Consider the following 23,578-nt stretch of genomic DNA (forward strand, 5'->3'; position numbering starts at 1 on the left):
TTCCACAGGATCAAGCCTCAGCTCATTTTCTCCTCAGCAGGGTTGGATTCCTGTCTCCTCAGACGTGTTGAGAAGCAGGCTTTCTGTTGTTATTCAGATCTGTGGAACCAGTCACTGTGCAGCACAGGAGCAATAAGTTAATGGCAGATATTTTTTATACTGTAGGGGAAAGGAGGCTGGTAACTGATTGTGTATCTATGAATCTAAGTTGTTTTTGTTTTTGTTTTGTTTTTTTTTAAGTTCAAGATGAGAACTATATCTGCTGTAATTCAGTTGTTTTAGAGAGGGATAGTCTCCTATGTCATGACTTTAAAGATGTTTAGTATAGCTACAGGAAATGCTTCCATGTCATTGTCATTGACAAATGTTATTAAAAGGTCTCTTCCATTCAATTTTTTTCACTATGTTGAATGCTGTTTTTTTAATTGAGTAGTGGACACTCAGCTCAGATGGAACAGGTCCTTTTTCTTTAACATTCTCATTTGAACAGTTGGCTAACAAAAGGTTCATCAAGAGACATTGGTTCTTATTCTACTAGGACATCACCACTGTGCAATCTTGCCTGTCCTTTCTAGGCTGCATGATATTGTCATACCAGTGTGATGCTTCACATCACATGAGTCTTGCAGACCTGACATGACATGTTGCAGACATCTCCTCAGAATATGGGCAATCTTATGACTGTGCAATTAGTTGTTTCCTACAATATTAGCAGGATCTGCCCAATACTTGCAGAAATATGTCCTTTCATTTTCCTTGCCATCCAGATCAATGTCATGGGCACATTGTTCCTAGAATAAACAGCTCACTTAGATAACCCAATAGCCTGTAAGTGGGGGACCTGAGGACTCTGCCCACTGTTAACAGACTTGTAAATGAAGCATTTACAGCTGCATTCCCTACCCTTTTTTAGTCACGCTATACTTAATGTTGTGAAGGCTGGAAACCTTTCATACATAAAACGTCTGCTTCTTCCATGTGAGGGAGGTTCTCACCAAGGATCAGAAAGGATGTATAAGTTGCATTATCTGGAACTCCTCTGCTGGGTGTTCTTATAAGACTGTATCTTCCCTTTCAAGCTTCTCCCTGGTACTCATGTTTTACTCAATGGAGCTAAAATTAGTCCTGTCTCTCTTTTAGCACAACTAAAGACAAGTTAGAAGCTGCCTCAGCCCATCACCTCCTAATGCAAGGAGTTTCAGTGTGCTCTTCTCTACTGTGACAAAGCTTCTCAAGAGACTAAAATGTTCTCACTTGTGAGACACTTGGTGCCAGAGTGGAGCTTAAACCTGCTGCTTAGACCCTTTGTCTGCTCTTTGAGTTGTCAGATGCAAGTTTGTGTTTTGGTGTGATGATGACTGTCATCTTGCCAGTGGTGATCATCTCTCTTGAGTATGAGATATTCAGGCCCTTTCAATCAATGATCCTACGTGCTGACCTCTATAAAAGGCTCCTATTTCAAACCATTTCCTACAGTCCTTAAATTTTATGTCCATAGATAGGTATAAAAAGAAAGTACGTAAACAAACGAGATACTTCAAAGTATTTGCAAGTTATTACTGATAGTTGGCAGACCCCCAAAAACCAACCATCTTCTTATACAGGCTTTATAAGTTTGACAGGTTGTGTCAAATCATATTCAGAGCTTTCTATAGCATAGACACCATCTCTCATTAGAACACATCTCCCAAAGGAAGCTGCAGAGTTCTCAGAGATATTTGACAAGCGACCTCTCCCTGCCTTTATCAAGCACTATGCCATTATGGAAGCATCAAATCTGATGCAGCCCTTGCTGTAATGGTCCTGTAGTACTACTAATACAGAGGATTCTTAAGACTTAAGTGATAGGATGAGATTAGTATTGTGCTTATTCAAAATATGGTTAAAAGTGGTTTTAGAGTACCCATCATTTCTTCTCAGTGGAGTGATTTTTGTGCTCAGGAGTGAACTGAAATGGTGTTGGGCATGCTTAATTTTAGTACATGCTGAGTATGAGAGAAGATGGAGTATGCATGCCACCACTGTTGGTATTGCAGGAGAAACATACCCAATCTGGAGTGATATGCTTTATGTGTACACACTGTGTGAACATTCACATGAATCACCCACTCTGATGAACTCTTGTTCAAAGTAAATAACTGCTCGTTTTTTGGGAGGATGCTGAAGAAGTGGATCAGAATACTAGACACATTCTAGCAGAGAGAAAATTAGGGACACTTACTCATTGCCATCATTCAGTGTTATTCATGACTCCTAGCTGAGACCTCCAAAACAAATCCTAAGTATTTCTTGTTCATTTCAGGGCAGTCTATCAGGTGAGTTTGAGTTGCTGCTATGCCAGCTGTCTATGACTATAGGAGCATTCCTGCTCAGCTCCACTCAACAGGAGGCTTATGTTGGCAGGTGGCACCTAGCAGCTGAGAGGCAGTTTAACAGGCAGCAAATTTCAGCTGCTAGTTACTAGCTCCTGCTCAAGCACAGTTAGCGACTGTAACCATGCGAAATGTTTCTATGTGTGATAACACATCAAAAGCAGATTTGAATTTGGCATGATAGCAAGCATGAATAAGCTCATGTCAGAATTAATTTGCACAAGGAGAGAAATGCAGTAGTTCCCACAGATCTAGGGTTCTTATTAACCGAGGGCAATGTCATTGGGCTGTATGTGAGCCATCTTTCTGTGTTATCTTTTGTTGCTTAAGTTGTAGTTTGATACCTTATGGGTGTTTGAGAGGAATTTTCTGACAACTCTACTGTGGTAGGTGGAAGTTTGAATGACACCCATTATGTCACTTGAAGGTAAGTATCTAGAGCTCACAATTGGCTTGTCTAGCTTACCAGTGTGCTAGCTAACTATTCATATACAAAGCAAGTCAGATTCCTCCTGGGGCATTCCTCCTCCATCTGGGACATCTTAATGCAAATCCTAGTTTGTGGCTATGTTGTCCAGCCTCAGAAGCTGAGTAAAAGTTCTGGGAAGGAGACACAGCTTTTTTTTTTTTTTTTTTTCTTTCCTGAAATTCCCTTCAGACCCTGAGCCATAACCAACCATAACAATCAATATACTTGTTAAAAGAGGAAGACCAACAAGGAGTCTTGAAGAGTGACCATCACCACTTAATTTCTGATCAACTTAAGCAAAATTGACATGAACAACTCCAATGCTGACTAAATACCCAGACATAATTTTAAAGTAATTTGAATAAACAAGGTTAAAAAAAAAAGACACACACACATGCAACTGTAAGCATTGTAAGCATAATGTAAGCAAAATGGAAGCATAACTGTCTTTTATTTACATTTACATATAAGTATATTGCATTTTTTGCTATTTGGCAGCTAACAAGGGGAATAAAATCAAGTGAAAATTCAGGGAATTTCTGCTTCTGAGGGAAGTGCATGAGAAGCTGCGGTAATCAAAGAAGCAATACTTTGTTTTGTCAGAAAATGTCTTTTGTCAGTTTCTAGGATGCACCAAAAAAAAATTAAGGACTTGCACTGTTATCCTTCCAGCTTGTTTGATGTAATTATGGATAATGTCATTATTTATTTTACATGCCTAATTCGTGTTTGAACTTCTTGATATCTTGTGCTAGTCAGTTCCACTAGTTATTAGTGAAATAGTGAGAATCTTTTGTTAATTTTTTAAGTGTTCCTTTTTGGTGTACCTAACATTCATTATACGTTACTTGCATTGTTTATATAGGAGTATGACATTACTTTTCTCTGAATCACTATCTGTTCCCAAATTATCTTACATCACTGTTTTTGTTTTTTCCTATGTCAATGAAACAATCCTAGTCTTTTATTTTATTTTGTATTTAAATTAAGCATCACAGGTTTCTGTGTACTTTCTCTGAAACTTAAGTATGTGGAGGAAAAATGATTCAAGAATAGAGTATTATTTCTACTTTTCCAAAGAAGTCCGCTGGGAAAGCTTGTGTATGTTGTACGTTACCTGTAAAAACTGTTGCATAGCTCTCTCTGTACATTTGACAAATGAAATACTTCTAAGAGCTATCAGACATATTATGATTGCACTGTATATTGTTCATATACTTCTTGCTTAACACTGTTTCCTCAATTTTAGTCTGACACAGTAGAGTTTCTTACATTCTTCTGTCCTTTTAGCATTTATAATGGATTGTTTTTGCTTGATTTGCAGTAGATTACAGCCATTGGTTTCTAAAGTGTTGGTAATGGACTCGACAAACAAAATCAATCCCACTGTTGATACACGGTTAGATTAACATAATCCAAAGTCATACATCAAAATATCATTAGTGTAGACAGTGTATTCCTTTCTAGTCTCAAGTTCTTCATTCACTTCTCCAGGCTATTCATTCCGTTGCTTGGCACCATGAAGGGAAACAGTTCATGTGCAGTCACTCAGATGGAAGCTTGACCCTGTGGAACCTGAAAAGTCCTAACAGACCATTCCAGACCACAATCCCACATGGTAATTTTGATAGTAAAAAAGTAAAACAAAGAAACAGTACGATATTCTCCATGTTGTTTGCTAAAGTCTTTGTTTATTCTTGAAAACAAGCATAGATCTCCCAACGTAATAAAAGCAAAATTGGTTTGGTTTGGTTTGGTTTGGTTGTTGTTGTTTTGTGTGTGTGTGTTTGTTTGTTTGTTTAGTTTACAAGCAACTTTTCTTCGACTGGAAGAAAATACTGAGCCAGAATTAACCATGATCCCACGAATTTAAATGCACACTTCATTTAATTTTATCCTTCAACTAGTTACATGACAAAGCATGTAACAGTTTGTCAACAAAAGGAATTGAGTCAACCTAAATATGAGTTAGGAAAAAATCAACCTGTTCATAGTCATTCTGTGATCAGAAAAAGTATACAGTTGGTGAAGTTCAATAATTATTAACTGTGTCATCCTCTTCAGTAATCTGCATAACTTTTATATGTTTTTGAAGGGTAGTCCGTAGTCCTTTAAAAGTATGTGGCAGTAAAAACTTAAAGCCATAATAAATGTAATTGATTTAAATAAACTCATGTATTAGGGAAATAGGTATTAACACTCATCATCTCCTGTAGCTTTAGAGTTCCATTCTCTTGCTGATTATATAGTTGCTACCAAGTGTATATTTTATTTTGGTAGCATGATAATTTTATTATCATGATGTTTTAATACAGTTTTCACTCTCTTTATTTCCTTAGGAAAAATTCAAAGAGATGGTAAAAAACCCGAATCCTGTAAACCAATTCTTAAAGTAGAGTACAAGACCTGTAAAAACAGGTATGTTTATAATTCTGTACTTAATTCAATGTTACATTCCTGAGTTAATAAACTGCTTTCAGAATCTTCCCCTTTTTCTTTTTGCAAAGATATTTTTTAAAGACACTAACCCTATACTGTAAACTTATATGTGTGTAAACTTACAGTTGCTATGTTTTTATATTTGATATAGTGAACCGTTTGTGATATTTTCTGGTGGATTGTCATATGATAAGGCTTGTCGAAGACCAAGTCTAACAATTATGCATGGAAAAGCAATTACAGTTCTTGAAATGGATCACCCTATAGTTGATTTTTTAACTCTCTGTGAAACTCCATATCCAAATGGTGAGTACAGTAAGCAAAACATTTACAGAAAATACAAATGAAGCAATCTTCTCTCATTTCTTAATTCCCATCCAGGAACTTCTGTTCTCACAGTTGTCTCCATCTCAAAAAATAAAAATAAAAAATCACTGAAAGTAACTGTAACTTGTTTGCATTCTCAATATAGAAAACAAGTAATCAGTTGACAATAAAGTATGCATAAATCTCCAGATACAAGTTTGAAACACATGGACTAGTGTGAGGAAATATTGCTCTTAATCAAACATATGTGCGTATATATTTTAAAGTGTTTTACTGCATATTGTGGGACTGCCAAATGCTGAAGTAAATTCACAGAAAACTCCAGAAAGTAACATTAGAAAAGCTGTAAGTAAAAAAGAAACTAAATTTAGCTTTTTAATCCTCCAGTGAGTTAAGTAAAATAAATCTTCTATACATAGCTAAATCAACTGCATATTAAAAACAATGGCCTATGTTTCAATGTCATGGAATAAATTTAATTTTCAGTAGCCTAAGTTAGTATGGCATTTCATTTACCTGTGGCAAATAAAGTGATGCTTTCCAGTATTAACATTGTGTAGGCCCTCCCCCTGATCACACTATTATTTAAAAATTTTGGTTTGACCTGTTACTTACAGCCTGGTGTAACAACAGAATGCCAAACACCATGCATTCATAGCTGTCCTGAAAGGAGACTAAGTTGCTGTCTGTTTACTAAGCGTTTTGGCATGAGTTATCTCCAGAATGTACTCTGAGCTTGTACATATTGGAATGGCTTGCTGCAGTTGAAATTGCAGTCTTAATTTCATATTTATATTTTTTGAATATTTTTTGCACTATGTAAATTAATGTATCCTATACATGAAGAGAAGCCTATACTTGTCATTTCAATAATTTATTTTTGATAACCAAAAAAAAATTGTTAAAAGCAGAGACAAACTATATGTTCTTCTAAAGTGTACAGAAGGAAGGAACTTTTCAGTATCTGGACTGAACACAGCAGACTTACAGGAGTATTATGAGAATTATGTGGCTGGATGTAAGCTTTTGTTATGAAAAGTATTTCCTAGGGGGAAAAATCTTTAATAATTATATATAATAAATTATAAATATTTCTCTAATTGCACTCTCGATCACAAATTTTCCAGTGACCAGCTGTAACTCATCTGTATTAAAAAAAAAAACACAACATACATATATGTAACTTACTTGATTAGAATGACTAATGGAAAAACTCCAGGTCTTTCATATTTTATTCTTCTCTTACAGAATTTCAAGAACCCTATGCTGTAGTTGTGCTTTTGGAAAAAGATCTCATTGTTGTTGACCTGACACAAAGCAAGTAAGTGTGAAGTCTTGTATGAAGTTATTTATACTTCTTAACTGTCTAGCAGATGATAAAAATCCAAATGATATCATGCAATGTCATTTTACTGTCCAAAATCATTAACTCTTGGTGTTAATTCACTGTATATGTTTACCTTCACCTCAAAAGCTAGGATCAGCTAATCGACAGAAGCTTGATTTCAATTTTGGGAATAAATCTAAGCCTGTAACATTCATGTTACATTGATGTTAAGTGATTCTTGGTCACCTGCTGAATCATGACCTGAACTTGTGTGTTAGAAACTAGATTCAACCAGTACTTATATGCACACCTAACTTCACTAGATTCCACAGGGGCTACCACTTAGATGCTTACTCAAGTATCTTAATAAATAATGGCATTGATTTATAGTGGATCTATGGGATTCTTTCATAATCCATTTGTTGTTTTAAATGACAAATAATTCTTTCACATTGGAATCAACGTTAATACCAGAGAGGAACTATATATCATGAAATGTAGGATCCAATTCTTATTTCCTTTGTTCTGCATCCAAAACTAACAGTTATGTATGTCCACATTTGCAATGGTATAACTAACAACAGAATTTTTCTTTAATGATTTGTAACATTTTAAATGAATCATATTCTGATATCATTCACTTTCAAGCATAATTCCAATCATCTCAGCAATAGAAAATGAATGTAAGTGGAATCAGAGCAAAATTTCTTGCATTTTTGAATTGTGAATAACATTGTGTAATCTGCCAGAAGTGAGGCCTGCCTTCTTATTAGACAGTCCAAACTGATGCAAGTGAGAAATAAACTGAGATCTACTTCATCTGTTATTTCAATTGTTCACTGTAGAATCAGTAGTTTACCAACCCAATAAGCAAAACTGTTCAACATAAAATCCACAATTGTAAAGGTAGTTCTTAGGTCATAGTATACATGTATATTATATGTGTGAACCTGACGCTTCTAGAAAATGTATAACCTCTGTAACCTCATAAATAGGCTTTTGAGATGTTGGGAAATTTTACATTACAAAAAGAGAATTCTTGTCACAATACAAGAATTTTTATATCTTTACTAGTTATTTTTGACACTAAAACAATACATATCTTTAAAAAAATAAGGGAAAATGTACTTTATCAGTAATGATTTTACTTAGATTGTTATACACTGTAAAATAACAATATGTCTTCTTATATGGTTTAGTGTATCACAGTGCTTCTAATAAATTGTCTTCCTTGACTAGTTTTCCAATCTTTGAAAATCCATATCCTATTGACATTCATGAGTCACCTGTCACCTGCACAGAATATTTTGCCGACTGTCCTCCAGATTTGATTCCTGTACTCTATTCTGTAGGAGCAAAACATAAAAAGCAAGGATACAGCAATAAGGTAAACAAAACCAATATATTTAAATAAAGAAAGTGGATATACAATCTATGTATTTGAAATATCTCGCCAAATTATTTTCATTTTACTTCTTTAATAACTAATTTCAAATTGGCCAGCCAGCAGCTTAGAGGCAGCTTTCCTTCTGTGGTTGCTTAAATCACCGTTATACAGGACTAAGGCTGATGGAGTTATGTCTGATCAAATTGAGTTAAAAGAATGCCATGACTTTAAAATTCAAATTTGTCTGAATATGTTATCTCTATCAAAGAAAGAAATAGTATATAAAATGAGTATAATGGAAAGCAGAAAAGCTTCGGTGGAATTTAAGGGTTGACAGCATTTTTATTAAATAAGGATATTAATTATTATTTTACTGAACTACTAAAGTCTTAATGAAAGAGTCTTAGAAAGAGTCTTCTACAAGCTGCAGAAATAAAAATGGAAAATGGAATTACTTTATAAATTTCAAGCATTAATCTGGTTTATGTTTTGATTAGAAATCATAATAAACAAATTAGAAAAAATATTGGGCAAACTAGTCAGACATCATCAGTTTTCTGTTCATATTAAAAGAAATACTTTCCTTGGAGCTGTCTTGTTTTCCATGAACTGAGAATCTGGGCCCTATATACTTCTTTGGGGTCTTGATTCAGCAAAGTACTTTAGAAAATATGTTTATTCTTTCTTCGTCTTTTTATCTATCCTTATTTCATATACATAGCTTCCTGTACATTGCACCTGTACTCCTTGTACAACCTCTTGTCCAACTTGCTTTACTTGTGCATGTGCAAATACACACTCAGAATGTAGATAGCCAATCATTTGCCACCCACACATTTCTGTACCCACATGTACCCAGTCTATGTATTCTCAGAACCAGTTTGTATGCCCAGATTTTTCTACCCAGTCATACTCTGCACAAATCCTTACCCACTCTGCCCATATGTCATCTGCCACATCCTGTATCCATATGTATCAAGTTTTCGGCACAGACCACCATCTTGCTTTACCAGCCTAGACCACAAAAGAGAATGAGAATCTCGCCACTAGTAAACAAAACCAGGAAAGAGATGATGATTTCTTATGATCTGTGGAAGTTGCATTCTTGTCTCATATCCCATATCATGATGCTCAGATACTTGTTTCCCACTTTTCTGGGCCAGCTTCTTCAGTAGTCTCCATCCTCAGAATAGATTCTCATTTCTATTCAGCATCCTATAGAAGCTCCAAGAGTCAAGAAATGTGAAAACAGTAGCAGAACTTTGTTACACCTTCCTCCAGTTCCTGTTTTGAATGTTTGCAGTGTTAGCTGTGCAGAAATCTTGGAACTTTGGTTGTTAACATAAAAGTCAGTTTCATAATCTGTGCCAAAATGTTTTTTAAAAAAAAGAAAGAAAGAAATTCGAAGTCTTAATAAATATACAAAAATATTAAGAAGCTTTAAAAAGCTTGAATACTATATATTTTCATTCCTTTTATAAAATGTATTGCTTTCTGCAAGAAGAAGTCTGCTCTTGAGTTTAAAAATTAACCAAGCAAAATTCATCAGGATTAGTTTTAAACTCTATGCTCTTGTTTGTTTAGGAGTGGCCTATCAGTGGTGGAGCGTGGAACCTTGGAGCTCAGACATATCCTGAAATCATTATTACAGGGTGAGAATGAAACTGAGGATTTGTTCTTTTAAATTGTTAGTGTCTAGAACTTTTAGTTGTGGGTTACCTATAAGTAAGCCTTGACCCTTGACAGGGTATATGTGTCCTAAATTCTTCAGTTGAAGTACATGGTTTTTCTTCTTGGTGCAAAGTCACCATAGAAATTCCCATTTGCTGTAGAAAACAGAGCTTTGTATTCAAGGATGAACTACTGTTAAGAATTACTGATTCAGGCCCCAGTTTTAGAAAGTAAGTCTGTATACTTGTTAAGATGGAATCTTAGGAAAGGGGATCCTTTGCAACAGAATTTTGTGGTTTTGAGGGCCATAGAGAAAAGCATTAAAAAGGGAGCCAGCTGTTCTGTGCCTGTTGTCCTCTGGCCTTCTGGTGACTGTGTCTGGGAATTGGTTTTGGAATTTGTTTTAATACCACATGATTAGTGGGGATGTGGTGCACTGGGATGAATTTCACCTTGTAAGTAAGGGACATACCAATGAAAGGTTCAGATTGAAGTAGCAGCCCCATTGAGCCAATGCCTGATGTATTTTCAAGAAAACACCCTGAAAAGTACAACTCAGCCTTCTTCTAAGATGCATTCTGTGTTTTTTCTTCTGGTCTCAGCCATGCTGATGATAGCAATGCATTTGATAAATTGTTATAATCGATGATAGTCAAAAGCTGTCTTTAAAAGATAAAATTATATGTGTGATAATACTAATAAGGAGGATAAGAGATTATTCTAATTTTAAACAGAAGTGTCTCCTTTCTCCGACTCTACTTCAAGGAGGATTTTCTGCTGATAAAAACAATGCAGCTGTAAGGTATTAAGCAGAATTATCTTGCCCTCTGTCTTTTCGAAGTTAGATATACATGCAGTTTTTAGAGTGCATAGGCCTGATGCTGGCCCACTGCAAGACCCAAAGTGCTGAATCTTAACCTTGGCATTAGTATGGGAATTAATTTTGTGCTGTTGTGATCTTAAAAATCACTGGGGATTTGGTTCTCTATAGGAAATGCATCAAAAAGTATTTTATGAATGCAATCAAACTAGTAACAAAACATTTTCTTATGGTTGGTATATACGCCATTATACATTGTCAGTAAGGTATGGGGAGTTACCACGCAAGTGAAATACAGTTTTTCTACTTATATTTATCACTCACTGAAAGTAGAAAGTGTTTTGTAATTGCATCTTGTTTTAACACATTTAATTTTTATATTTTTTTAAGCCATGCAGATGGATCAGTAAAGTTTTGGGATGCTTCTGCCAGTAAGTTTCTGAAGTTCACTTTTATATAATGCTGACAAATCATGCACATGCACACACACATAATACATGATATTTTACAGTATGCATAATATCTCAGGTAGTATAATTAGGAATAGTCAGGAGATATTAAGCAAATTAGGAAAAAAGATTGCTAATGAGATATGTTAGAAAAGAATGAAAGTCCAAGAGAGGGATTAAAACACCAGATCTGACATACCAAAACCTCTGAAGGAAGAAGTGCTGGTAAATAATACCTAGGGCATAATCCTCGTGTGTATATAAAAGAGTGAGCTGAATCAGACCTAATGGTCAGTTTTGGTTTTCTTGTCTCTTCTATTCTGAGTACAATGTTGTCTTTTTTACAGATAAGTAAAAATAAAATATTAAAATACAATAATACGTCTTAATTAAAGACCTAAGTCTTGCCCAGTCTCAAGATCCAGGAAATAATTAGGAAGGACTTAGGTTCATCCTAGCAAGAAAAAGCTTCAGAAAAGTTATTCCATAGATTTTAGCTGTAATTGTAAATATTGGAAAACAGCATTTTTCCCTACAGAAAATACATATGGTACTTATTAGTAAAATATATTTATTTTTAAAGATGCATGTATTTTGGATGAAAGCAAATGTATTTTGGTTTAAATAACGTCTACACTTCACAAGAGTCGGAGCAGTGTTGCCTTGTATTTTCTCCCCTCAGTAGTACTGAGATCTCTAGGTAAAACATCTCTTTCATGAGCTACGGTTAGAACATCTCTTTCCTGAGTTAGCAGTCTGGAAGTCTGTACTGGAAGGCACAAAATACTTTGCTTTTAGACATATTTTAATTAATAATTTTGCATCTGAAAACACAGATCTGTGGAAGACAGGCAATTGCTAAGCCACTGAAGCAGTTTCCCAAGTTTATCTTCCCAAGTTTATCTCAAAAGCCATCTCTTACTTGCCCATGTGCAAGTGGTGCCCAGTAATTCACAGATGAATAAGGCATAGTCTTGCCTTGTACTTGTGTCCCATGACTCTGTAATTCTTCCAGTCCTAGTAGGGGTAGGCCCAAGATGACTGATTCAAAGCAACTCTCTGGATTTGATGCTGAGACTAAGGGCATCCTGAGCCCTCTTCCACCTCCACAAAACAAGGAAGAATGATGAGTTCATTACAGAAGTAATTGCTGCAATTTGTAAAAATTCATAATATACTTAAACTGAAAAAATAATAATAATTCTGTTGTCATCTGATTACATAACCAAAATATCACTCTTCCTCTTTTCATTGCTTGTTACACAGGGTAGCTGGACTGATCTAGCATAATTACAGTAACGTGCATGACAGCTTTACCTTTATGTAAATACACACCCTAGTAGGTGCTGGGCCTGACTGACTTTTTCTGACCTTATGCAGTGATTAATTAATGACACTGGTAAATTAATGTAAAAATAGTAAAAAACACAGCAAAGGCGAATGTCAATAAAGCAAAATGGGGCTAATTATAATTCCTCTGTTGCCTCCAAATTTTACAGTGCTATAGTTGTACTCTTGACCAAAGCTTCTGGATATTACATTTTTATATGCAGGTATAAATACAGATATACTTGTTAGTCAGGAAATTCAAAACATTTTAGAACTCCTGTTCTTACAGAAAGTCTTTGTGTTGCCCAGAATATTTTCCTTTTTTTTTTTTTTTTTTTCTCTTAATATGCCTCTTACACTTTCCTCTCTAGCAAGACAAAGGAAATGTTAGTTTCTCATCTCATTAGGAAAACAGCAGTAGCATCAGAACCATTTTTTTTAACACTGAGTATAATCTTGCCTCAGAAAGTACTAAGAAGTATTTCACAGACAAATGCACATTTTGTAAATATCAAATACTTGTCCTACCAATACTGCATATCAGAATATAATGCCCATCTTTTTCTCTTCTTAGGCCTTCACATGATTCTTTGTTATGCCACAACTGAAAAGAAAATGGGAACTGAAGAATTTTATAACTGATTTACTTATTGTTAATCAGTATTTTTATATGTTTTAATATATTCCAGTTACTCTACAGATGTTGTACAAATTAAAAACATCAAAGGTCTTTGAAAAACAAAAGTTGGGAGAAGGAAAAGCAACAGCTGAGATTGTGGAAGAAGACCCTTTTGCTGTTCAGATGATGTACTGGTGTCCTGAAAGCCGAATTTTTTGTGTGGCAGGAGTTTCTGCATATGTGGTTGTTTATAGATTCAGCAAACATGAAGTAAATACAGAAATTGCAGTAAGTCATTCATAATCTTTTATAAAAGAACATTTCTGAATCAAAGTGCTTTCTGTACTCATATACTTGAAAAAAATAATATCAAACTCAGTAAACATAGGTTTAGGAACATTCATTTTTTATCATTTTGAGGGAAATCTTGATCATATTTAAGCTGGTAATAAAAACATGAGTTTTTGCTATCCAAATCTCTTCTTTTTCACTTTAATAGTAAAATTCAGGATCAATTTCAGATGTAGTTTGCTTTTAAGACTTTGATCACATTAAATCTCTGTCATACTTGCCTTCTCTAAAATACTGATGGATGTATGTTTTATCAGACAATATTGCTCTTCTTAAATTAAGTATTAAGTAACTTCAATTTATGTTCATGGTATTTGTCATGAAAGGGAACTGAAAATTATCACTGGCTTTTAACAAAATTAAGAGAGTTGATTTTTTTTTCTGACTTACACTGACTTTGTTTCCTCCAAAATAGACACTATTTGAAATGCTAGCTGATTTATGGCTAAGTAGTTGTTATTTTATTAACCATCATGATCCTCAATGTTATTCAAATATTCCTTTTTCTGTCTTCAGGTCTTATGCAGTCACTTCATTTCAGGTAGAACCATACAGTTCATGTTCTTTTAACTGCACTGCAGCCATCTTGTACTTATCATTCTACAGCATGTCAGACTTTTGTTTAAAACTGCATTTTTTCACAGGAGCCACAACCACTTCTAACAGTGTGGCTCAAAGGCACTTAAAATGTAAAACAATCTTTCTTTAGTCTAAAATATTTAACGGCAGACGACTCTTAAGGGAAGCCAATATAAACATGACTGCCTTTCCTTCTGGCTTGCCAGTTTCTGACTCTGGAGAATAGTCTGCAACTTCCAGATACACTCTTCCCAGAAGGTCTTTCTTCATGTCTGCTGGCTCTCAAAAAATCTCCATGGCTGACCCAAACATTCCATTCCATTTACACTTTCCCTGACAAAAGTTTTCCTTTTCACACTATTTTAATGTCCTTTAGAAAGTCTATCGTTTTGGCCTGGCAAAAGCTTCTGTGCCACTTTTGGCCTGTAATTGTGTGCCAGTTGGTAAGGAGATTAATTACCATTAGTTGTTCTGCTTTTTTCCTCTCGTTTTTCCACTAGAGGCAATTTTTAAGCTAGCTTGAGGCATCCTTTCAGGAAGGTTTTTAAACTAATGGACAGTAATTTCACCTTATTGACCAGTTCACACATAATGCTGCTAAAATCATTACATTTCAATGTTCATTTATTATTTCACAGCAAATGCACCTTATCTTTTATTACCTAACATTTATTTTCTTTATTTTCATGTCTTTTAGATTTTCAGCTGAGTTGCAGCAGACCCAGGGTGTTCTAAAATATAATAGTGTGCAATTTAACAATTTCTCAGATTTCATCTGTACTTAAGAAACATTTATATAAGGAATTGTTCTGTGAAGAGTTGTTTTAGTATTTTCTAATATTTTTTGGCATAGTCAATAATTCTCCTAGATTTTGTGCATCCCTGAGATGAGCCTAATCTCGTTTCACCATTTTTGTTGCAAGCAAGTCTTCATTCCTAAGTGGTGGTTTTTTTTTTTTTTTTTTTTTTTTTGTGTTGGTTTTGCTTGTTTGTTTGCTTGCTTGCTTTTTAACAAAAAGTAACAGGAGCTTTTGTTGGAATATATACCTGACTTTAGCTTGCCTAGCGTTGTCTATATTCAGACTGAGTTGGCCAGCCTCAGGACTTTGCTGCACGAGGTGAGCCCAAGTTCTAGCCCTTAGTGCCTGTAGCAACCAGCCTGAACACAGCTTGAGTTCCACCTACAAACCCCAGCATTTTAATAGATACCATGTTTGACAGCCATCGGTCTTGTAACATCATTGCTATGATGAATGGGAAGCATGGAGGCTACTCTGAGGTTCCTCCATGTAGCAGGGAAGTCCACTGCTGAACATGCCTTAAGGCATAGGCTGTGCCTGGGACTTCCTGAATATAACGTAAGTGTTATTTGTGTCATTCCATGTCAGGTTCTGGAGACAAGTAGTATGCACGTGACTCAAAGTCTGCTTTATATCCAACCTTGGAGTCATTGCCATATAGTTATGTGAAAAGCATTTGTTGCTGTTTTATTATCTGAATCCATTCCATCCAGTCCAGGAAAGATATCTAGGTATATATTAAACAAGATCACTTTCTCAGTGATCAGTCTATGATTCCTCTGTGAAGCTCTCCTTCAAAGCTCTTGAGAGGAATGATACAAAATAAGTTTGCAGTAGTTTGACCATAGAAAGGAAAATCAATGAACATAGTGGTTCAATTATCAAAAAAGATCTGTACAGTGTGTCAAAATAAATTGGTGCCACCGTTTTTCCTTCTATGTGTAAGTGGCTGATGGATAGAACGTAACAAAATGAATTTTAGTAGAAAAAGGAAGACACAAAGAAAAATATCCAGAGAAGAATTAGGCACTTCTAACATGGTCAGCAGAAGAACATATTCTTCTCATACCCTTCCCTCGTAAACATTAAACAGCATTATAAATTGTTTCAGACAGCAGCAATTACTTCCAGAAGATTAGATTTTCCTGAACTCGATATTTCACTTTTTCAAAGAAAATGTTGTCCATAGGCTTCGTAGCTGATTCAGGCAACAAAGTGTGTATAGATTTTGCTTGGAGGAAACAAAAGTGAAAATTTGAGGAAAGACATTTTCTCTTCTGATTGAGCAAAATTGCTTCTTTCTGAAATGTTATGTTACAACACAATGGTTGAGAAATAGGCACATCTTCAGTGTACTGATCCTTATCTCCTGATTTTCATACGAATTAGATAGCTTCTTTATGCTGCCATCTTGATTTTGGTGAAGATGATGTCTCAGTGAGAAACCACTAAGAAGGAGATCTACGTTTATAATTACATCTGATCACTTCAAGAAATCAGCACTGAAATTACTATTTAGCTAGTATTCCCAAGACCTTAACTCTTAGAGGGCTGTACTTTTTCTTTTTCTTTTTTTTATTAAAAATTTTCTAGATTTCTTCTTGGATAATTTGTGAGGTAGAAAGAATTACCCAATATTTATCATGATTTTTTTTTAGATGATTTCTTATATAGATTTGAGCTCCCTGCCCAGTTTCCCCTGCTTTGCAATTCCTTCAGTTAAAATTTCCTGAATTAGCGGAAAGAATTGAAGGATGGTTAACTTGGTTGGTCTCCTTTTCCCTATCCAGAGATCCTAGCAGGAAAGTGAAAGTTAAGTGGTTTAGATTTTGCATTCTAGAATCTGCCAAACGCATTTGCAGTCTAAGGAATATGGAACTCTGTGCTGTTACGTTTGATTTCCTGACACCCACATATGGACAGATGGAGTTCATGGACCAGTAGTGCTCACACTGTTCAGTTTCTGCAGACTGGCTAAAACCTGTCTTGTAGAGACTCTCTTGTACTAGCAATACAGAGAAAGAGTTGATGATTATTTAATTAATTGGCTTAGGAAAAAAATAAAATGGACAATAGATGGAAAATTTTCATGACATTGATCCTTAATGATGCCTTCTTATGCTGAAATATTGTTTATTTGGGAGTCTTTTCAGGCTAAGTTCTGGAAAGCTGTAATCTTTCCTTTCACTTACAAGAAAAGGCTTGGATCAAAGTCAGCACTGGAAGAATATACTTAATTAATTCTCCAAGTTCCTATGTGATGTTAGGCTGTATAAATAAAAAATGACAGTACTCTTTGCTTGCACATGATGATGATAAATGTTTTGTGGTTTTTTGCTTGTTTGTTTGTTTGTCTTAAGAAAATAAGATTTACTGATATTTATTTGAAAGTAATAAAACTTTCAGCAGCTTTCTTTATTAAATTGTGACTTAGCTTTTTATTTATTTAAGTCACTAGAGGTACGACTTCAGTATGAAGTAGAAGATATCATTACTCCTGAACCAGAAATAATTCCCCAGTTTCCAGATGCCTCTTCCCAGCTTCCTTCTTTAAAGAGCCTTTCAGGCAGTACCAACACTGTAGCATGTGAAGGAATGATGAAGGACAGTATCCCATGTCTTAGGTAAGTCTATGCCATCATTCAAATACTTATCTTTCTAAAAAGTATTTGTATCAGGTGTATTAATGATTCAAGAAAAGGAAGTTAATTATATGTATGTGACATATCATATGACACAATGAAAAAAATAGAATTATAAACAAACAAAAGAATTAAGGCAAAATAATGAATAATAAATTAAATAGCTGGAATTAAGTTATGGAGAAGACAAACTGTTACAGTTAAAGCTTTACTGAAATTTTCCAGTATGATCTATGAGTGAATCTTCATCTCACATCTAGTTTTGAATGGAATACAAGCACTACAGAATAGATCAATTAATTTTTGAGGAACTTTTTTTTGTTGTTTTTTTAATTCACAAAGATACTTCCATAAAGTGGTCATGTGCAAAGCTTTTGGTCCTTGATTAATTAGTGTAATAGTAAAACCATCCTCTGTGAAAGAAGTATGTGTATTTTATGACATGTTGGGGAAGGAAACCATGTTCATAATCACCAAACAGTCTTAAATGTTTTGAAACATTTGCACCGTGTGGAAATATATAGGTGTTTAACCTTTAGGAAGAAGCAAACTGTTGCCTGCTACAGCACACATTGCTATTGTTCGGGATAGAATAATATGTCTTGCTAATAAGGCAGATAAATTATAGGCTTAAAGAGTTTCAAAACAGAATTCTGTACAAAACTCCGTAAAACATGATTTCACAGGAATTACAGTGCACTTCTAATAATGATTCCTCTCAGTGAATTCATTATTATTTCAGTCTAATTATTATTAAATATTTTAAATGCCTCAATTACTTCAAAAGCAGTTTACATGAACATTCCTTACTTTGCAGATATTTCAGTCTGTTGTGCTCCTGAAAAATAGCATTAACATTTAAAAGCAATATTGTGACATTGTTCATGCATAATTGACAGTAGCTTTTGACATCCTGTTCATTTGTCCACCTCATTCAGTCTAGCAGCTGAATCTCAGACATAAGTTTAATGATTAATGCAAACCATTAAAATCAATAGAAGAGGCAGAGTGGAGTTATTAAAAAAATCTCAATGGGAAACCTTTCCGTGCCATTGAAATCAGTAAGAATGCAATTGATTGTTTCAGTGAATAAGATTTTCCCTTAAGGGATTCTTATTTGACTCAGTTTGGAAAGGGAAAGCATTGTTGATTTGGAAGGAAGCAAGGCTGTAATAAATTTGGAGATGTTCTGATAGTTAATTTTTGGAAGTTTGCTAAGCTCCATACCATCCTTCCATCCTCTGGTACCAAAACCTTGCCACACAACTTAAATACTCATGCAATCAGAGAGGAAAAAATACAGAAGCAGGTCATGGTCATGAAAAGGACAGCAGATGGTTATGTCTTTGAAATCCCAATGAAGGTCTTGTACCTCCTCCTGAAATGCTACATATATTCTGCTGTGATAGCCAGATGTGTGATCCTGTACTCACAGGTATACTAGATATGCTCTGATAGGACGATGAAATTTGGGGAGGCTGCAGAACCTGGGAAAACTGTAGATGGTTGTGAAAGATATTGCACGCCTAGTAATAAACTGTTCAGCTTTTTCAATGCTTGCCCCAGCTCCTGTTTCTGCTGCTTCATCTCGTCATGCTTGACAGAACAATGTTACTAGTTCCAACATGGTATCTCAAGCAATGACACCACAGCAAGTGCTTATTATGGCTAGGTCAACCCACACCTCAGAAAGTCTTATCTCGCTACTGCCAGCACCACTTTTTGGCTCGCAGGATTTCTTTAGCATACTTCTTGGCATGCTTCTTTGTTTGCATGTCTTTCCAACCATGGTAGTAACAATGCTCCTGATGCAAGACAATTAAAGTGGTTACTTTTTTCTCTCCAACTGGGCAGATAAGGTGTTATTCATCCCTTCTAGTTTTGGTCAAGACTGGTGCTGTTGAGTGCTTTTCCTTTTCCTCTTATGACTGCAGCTTTGAGTGGAGGCAGGGAGGGGTGGTAATCCAGACCCCTAGCCTGCAGGTCTGCTCCCACAGCTGGTCCTGGATGATAAGGAGGGAGGAAAATGAGGAAGGGAACAAGCATCCTGCTTACTGAACTGTGCAGTGCTGTCTTTCCTATGGCAAGATCTGAGCCAAGTGACTGATTATTGCTTTAGAGAAATAGATACATAAGGTCTGAACAATGCTACAGACCAGAGAAAAAGAATAGTGTATCACTCCAATGTGAAGGAAATTAATTTAGAAAGACAGATGAGGAATACCTTTCCTATTAAAAAGTAAATGAGGGGAAGGTTGGCAAGGCTAGTGAAACCTTTAAATTAATAATATAAGCAGTAAAGCATAAACTGTGTAACTGATGGTTAAACAATTGAGGACCCCATGTGAATGTATTATGAAAAAAATTGGTTGCCAGAGATATTCTATTGTGTGTCCATGCCCAGGTGTTGTTCGCAGGTGTTGTCCATTTTCCCAGCTTGGGGACTACACAGGTGCTGGCAGGTGATGTTCCAGCTGGCTGCACCCAGGGCACCCCTGAGCCCCACAGTCAAGCTAGGAGCACCTTGGGGGAAACCTTAAAAGTATGAGTGCAGTCCTCTCTTCTTCATAATTTCTGTTAGAATTGGAACAGTTTGCTGTGTACATTTTCAGTTGTGCTACATCAGTTCTTTGGTTCTCTTGCCAACTTTTGCCATGTTATTATTTTGTAGTTGCTTTATTTCAGTTTTCTGCATCTGTTTTCACTTTTCCGGATGTGATAGATTGCCAACAGCCAAATTTGCCACTAAGGACTCTATCCCACCAAATGCATTCAGTTAAACAAATTAAAGACCAATAGCCATGGTTGTTGAATGAGAAGCCTCAACATTCCCTCTTAAGAAAAGTGCTTAAATACATCTGAGTAGAAATCACTTGTTGTTTTTCCAGTCTGATCCACCATCTTTTCAGGTGCATGGGCCAGGAATGCTTGGAAAGCTTGCTAAGTCACATCTTAGTCATGTTCAGGAGATATTCTGCATCAACAGTCATCAACGATGTCCTCTCTATAATCCAGTACATAGGATAGTACAGTTTTAGTTATTTACAGTATGGCTATGTGTAGAGATGCACTTACAGCAGAAAAAATTATTATTTGCCAATAATTGCAATTTTTCAGAATGTTGTTGTCAATGTATATATTGACTAGCTACTCTCTTTCTTTTCCTGAGTCTTACTGTTTCTTTGGATACTATTTTTCACGGGGGTAGAAGATAATATGTGGTAGACTGCCCTATTATGACTGTGTGCAGAAAGGTGCAATATATGCACTCTCAGTATTTACAGCTATCGTAAATAGTCGCTGGCTAGTGGGCTTTATTTATAAATTACTGCCTACAGTGTGAATGTACTAATGAATAACACATCTCAAAGTGTTGCTGTTCTTGCACAGTATCTCTTTCAGTGTATCATGAGTTCTACAAGTCAAGATCATAAATAACACAGGCATACCAAAATGTTCATTTCTTAAACCCTCCTCAGTGTATACCTTCACTATGTGCTTTGCAAGTCACTGAATTTGCCATAAGAAATTATGAAGAGGTGCTAATATTTATACCAGGTTTTATGTAGGAAGCATTTATTCATTAAGACTAGATTGTGTATGAGGTAATTATACTCATAAGAATAAAACAGGACTCGTTTGCACTAGATGGAAAAATAAAATTGTCAAGTCCAGAAGTTTTGGTTATGCAATGGTGAGGTGCAGTATGGAAAGGCACATCTCATCTGTCTTCTCTTGCCTTACTTCAGAGCAAGAAACTTCCAACAACGTAGAAATGTCCCATGTGAGATTTTTCAGAAGAAAGTATTTTATGTTTTCCATGTAAGTTCATGCCAATTTTTAAGTGTACGTTATATAGTACAAGAAAATAATCATGAAAAGGAAAATGAAAACAAAATGATGAAGCAAAAATTATTTTTATTGACCCCAAGTGCTTATCTCACCTGTATCTTCTCCAGAGTCTCTCATTAAGGGAATGTTGAAATTTTCAAATTTGTTTCTACAACAGAAATTAAAGTCAAAGCCTAAAATTCATCCAAAGCATTCCTGTTCTGGAATGCCTAGTGGAAATGCCTCATCTCAATGTACAGGTATTCACAAAATATGCTGCAAGTATGGGTACTGCTCTGATCTTATTAGAGGATTCTGCTTCACTAGTATTTTCTCAGGGTAAGTGGTTGTTATTCATGGCCCAGTTTGTTTGTTTGTTCTTGTTTTGTACCTCTTCTTCTTAGTGTTAAGACTCGACCTGTGCGAATGCCTCCCGGATACCAAGCAGATCTTGTTATTCAGTTGGTGTGGGTGGATGGTGAGCCTCCACAACAGATTACCAGTCTTGCTGTAAACTCTGCTTATGGACTGTAAGTAATGCAAAATTAAGGTGCATTCATTTATTGTTTATTGCACTGTCACATATTTTCCAGTTATACTTTGAAGTTCTCTGCAGACATTTGAAGTCAGAGTAAAAATAATCAAAAGGTGCTATAACCCACATTTGGGGGGAAAAAATATTTGAATTTGCATAAAGACTGTAATACTAAATTTTAAACTTGCATTCTTGCCAATATTTTTACTATTCCTGTTTAAAAGACTGAACTGTTTTACATCACTCTACCCATCCTTTCAAATAAAATCCAATTACCTTTCAAATCTGTAACTTAAAGTTATTTTGAAAGGATAACCAAGGTGAAATACATTTTGTAAAAAAAATGGTGATTATGTGTTAAATGTCATTGGTCATGATATTGTATCTTTAACTGGAAATTATCTTCTGAGAACAGTATTTTTATGTGTGTGCTATTCTCTGTTTGGAAGAGAAGCAGAAACCTGAAATTGAAAATTGAATAAGGAGCCTTCAAATGCTAAATTCTGTATGGAAATGCAAGTGAGCATATCTGTGTGTATCTTTTTCCTCAAGTTCAATTTAATTGCCTTTTTTTTTTTGTTTTCTCTCACTGAGGGTTGCCCAGAATGCATTAATCAGATTTCCTATGTAGAGGATGTTAGTCCAGTAAAAAACAGGAGTGTTAGGTGTCTGATTCCCACAGATACTATATAAATCAGCTGACACTTCAGAGACTTTAAAATTTTATGCAGAGCCAAAATTCTTACATCTATGCAAAAATATTGTGTTTCGGGTGTTGTTTCATCAGGTCTTTGGCCTGAGCTTTCAAATAGTTTCTATTCATGAATTCCATAAGTTTCTTTTGTTTTACTGTATCAAGGTTCATTTATCACTTGTGTAAATTGTTTGGTTTTGCCTCATTTGCTCCCTTGCAGGTCTCAGGCCTCAAAGAATCATCTGACTTCAGGAATAATCACATAATTCTCTCATATGTAAACTACTCTTCTGGGTTCCAATTCTTCTAATATTTACAGTGGTTTTATAAACATGCCTGATTCAACGAGTTAAATTGTTTTCTTTGCTAGAAGCAGTAGTAATTTATGGGACAGTCTCCTTCAAAACAGCATATACTAAGTATGAGAGAAATAAGTATGTTAGACGATAAAAAAGTCCAATAACCTAAGGTTTCTTTTCCTACAAGATCTACCTAAAATGTCCTATTTCTCTAAATTGCCTCTGCAAAGTGTCTTCTCTCTTCCTCTGTATTGTTTCCTTCAACTTTTTCCTTGTGCTTATACTGACAATGTACAATCCTATCTTTTCATCAGAATTTACTTTAATGATTTAGTTTTCTCCTGATATCTAGCTTCACAGTCTGGAAAAACTGTGTCACTTCAGCATAAATTTTGAGGATGTGTCATTTTTATCATGCTAGTAGTGAGGTTATTTTGCTTTTATATTTTTTTTTCCAAGAATAATTAGGTTAACTAGAAGGAAAGCATAGTGTATTCCAAGGTGTATACTTCCAGAATTATTTTAATTACTTTGATTTCTGTAACTGTATATTACAAACAATGGGAACTCAGTGTCTCTCATGTTACTGCAGCCATGAAACAGGACTAAAGTAAGATATGGAAAAAAACTTTTATGTC

The 23,578-nt window shown here is 35.3% G+C and overlaps 1 protein-coding gene across 2 annotated transcripts in view; it reads left to right on the plus strand.

Moving 5' to 3' along the window:
• STXBP5L (syntaxin binding protein 5L) overlaps positions 1-23,578 on the plus strand; it is a 192,654-nt gene that overhangs the window by 115,815 nt on the left and 53,261 nt on the right. For both annotated transcript variants that reach the window (XM_082764227.1, XM_082764228.1), the window contains exons 8-17: positions 4,336-4,459; positions 5,181-5,259; positions 5,432-5,586; positions 6,856-6,928; positions 8,174-8,321; positions 9,906-9,973; positions 11,203-11,243; positions 13,280-13,497; positions 17,391-17,563; positions 21,817-21,942. In XM_082764227.1, the coding sequence (XP_082620353.1) occupies positions 4,336-4,459; positions 5,181-5,259; positions 5,432-5,586; positions 6,856-6,928; positions 8,174-8,321; positions 9,906-9,973; positions 11,203-11,243; positions 13,280-13,497; positions 17,391-17,563; positions 21,817-21,942 (1,205 nt within the window). The remainder of the gene's footprint in view (positions 1-4,335; positions 4,460-5,180; positions 5,260-5,431; positions 5,587-6,855; positions 6,929-8,173; positions 8,322-9,905; positions 9,974-11,202; positions 11,244-13,279; positions 13,498-17,390; positions 17,564-21,816; positions 21,943-23,578) is intronic.

This window comes from Aythya marila (assembly GCF_965140915.1).
Source record: "Aythya marila genome assembly, chromosome: 1".
Lineage (NCBI taxonomy): Eukaryota > Metazoa > Chordata > Aves > Anseriformes > Anatidae > Aythya > Aythya marila.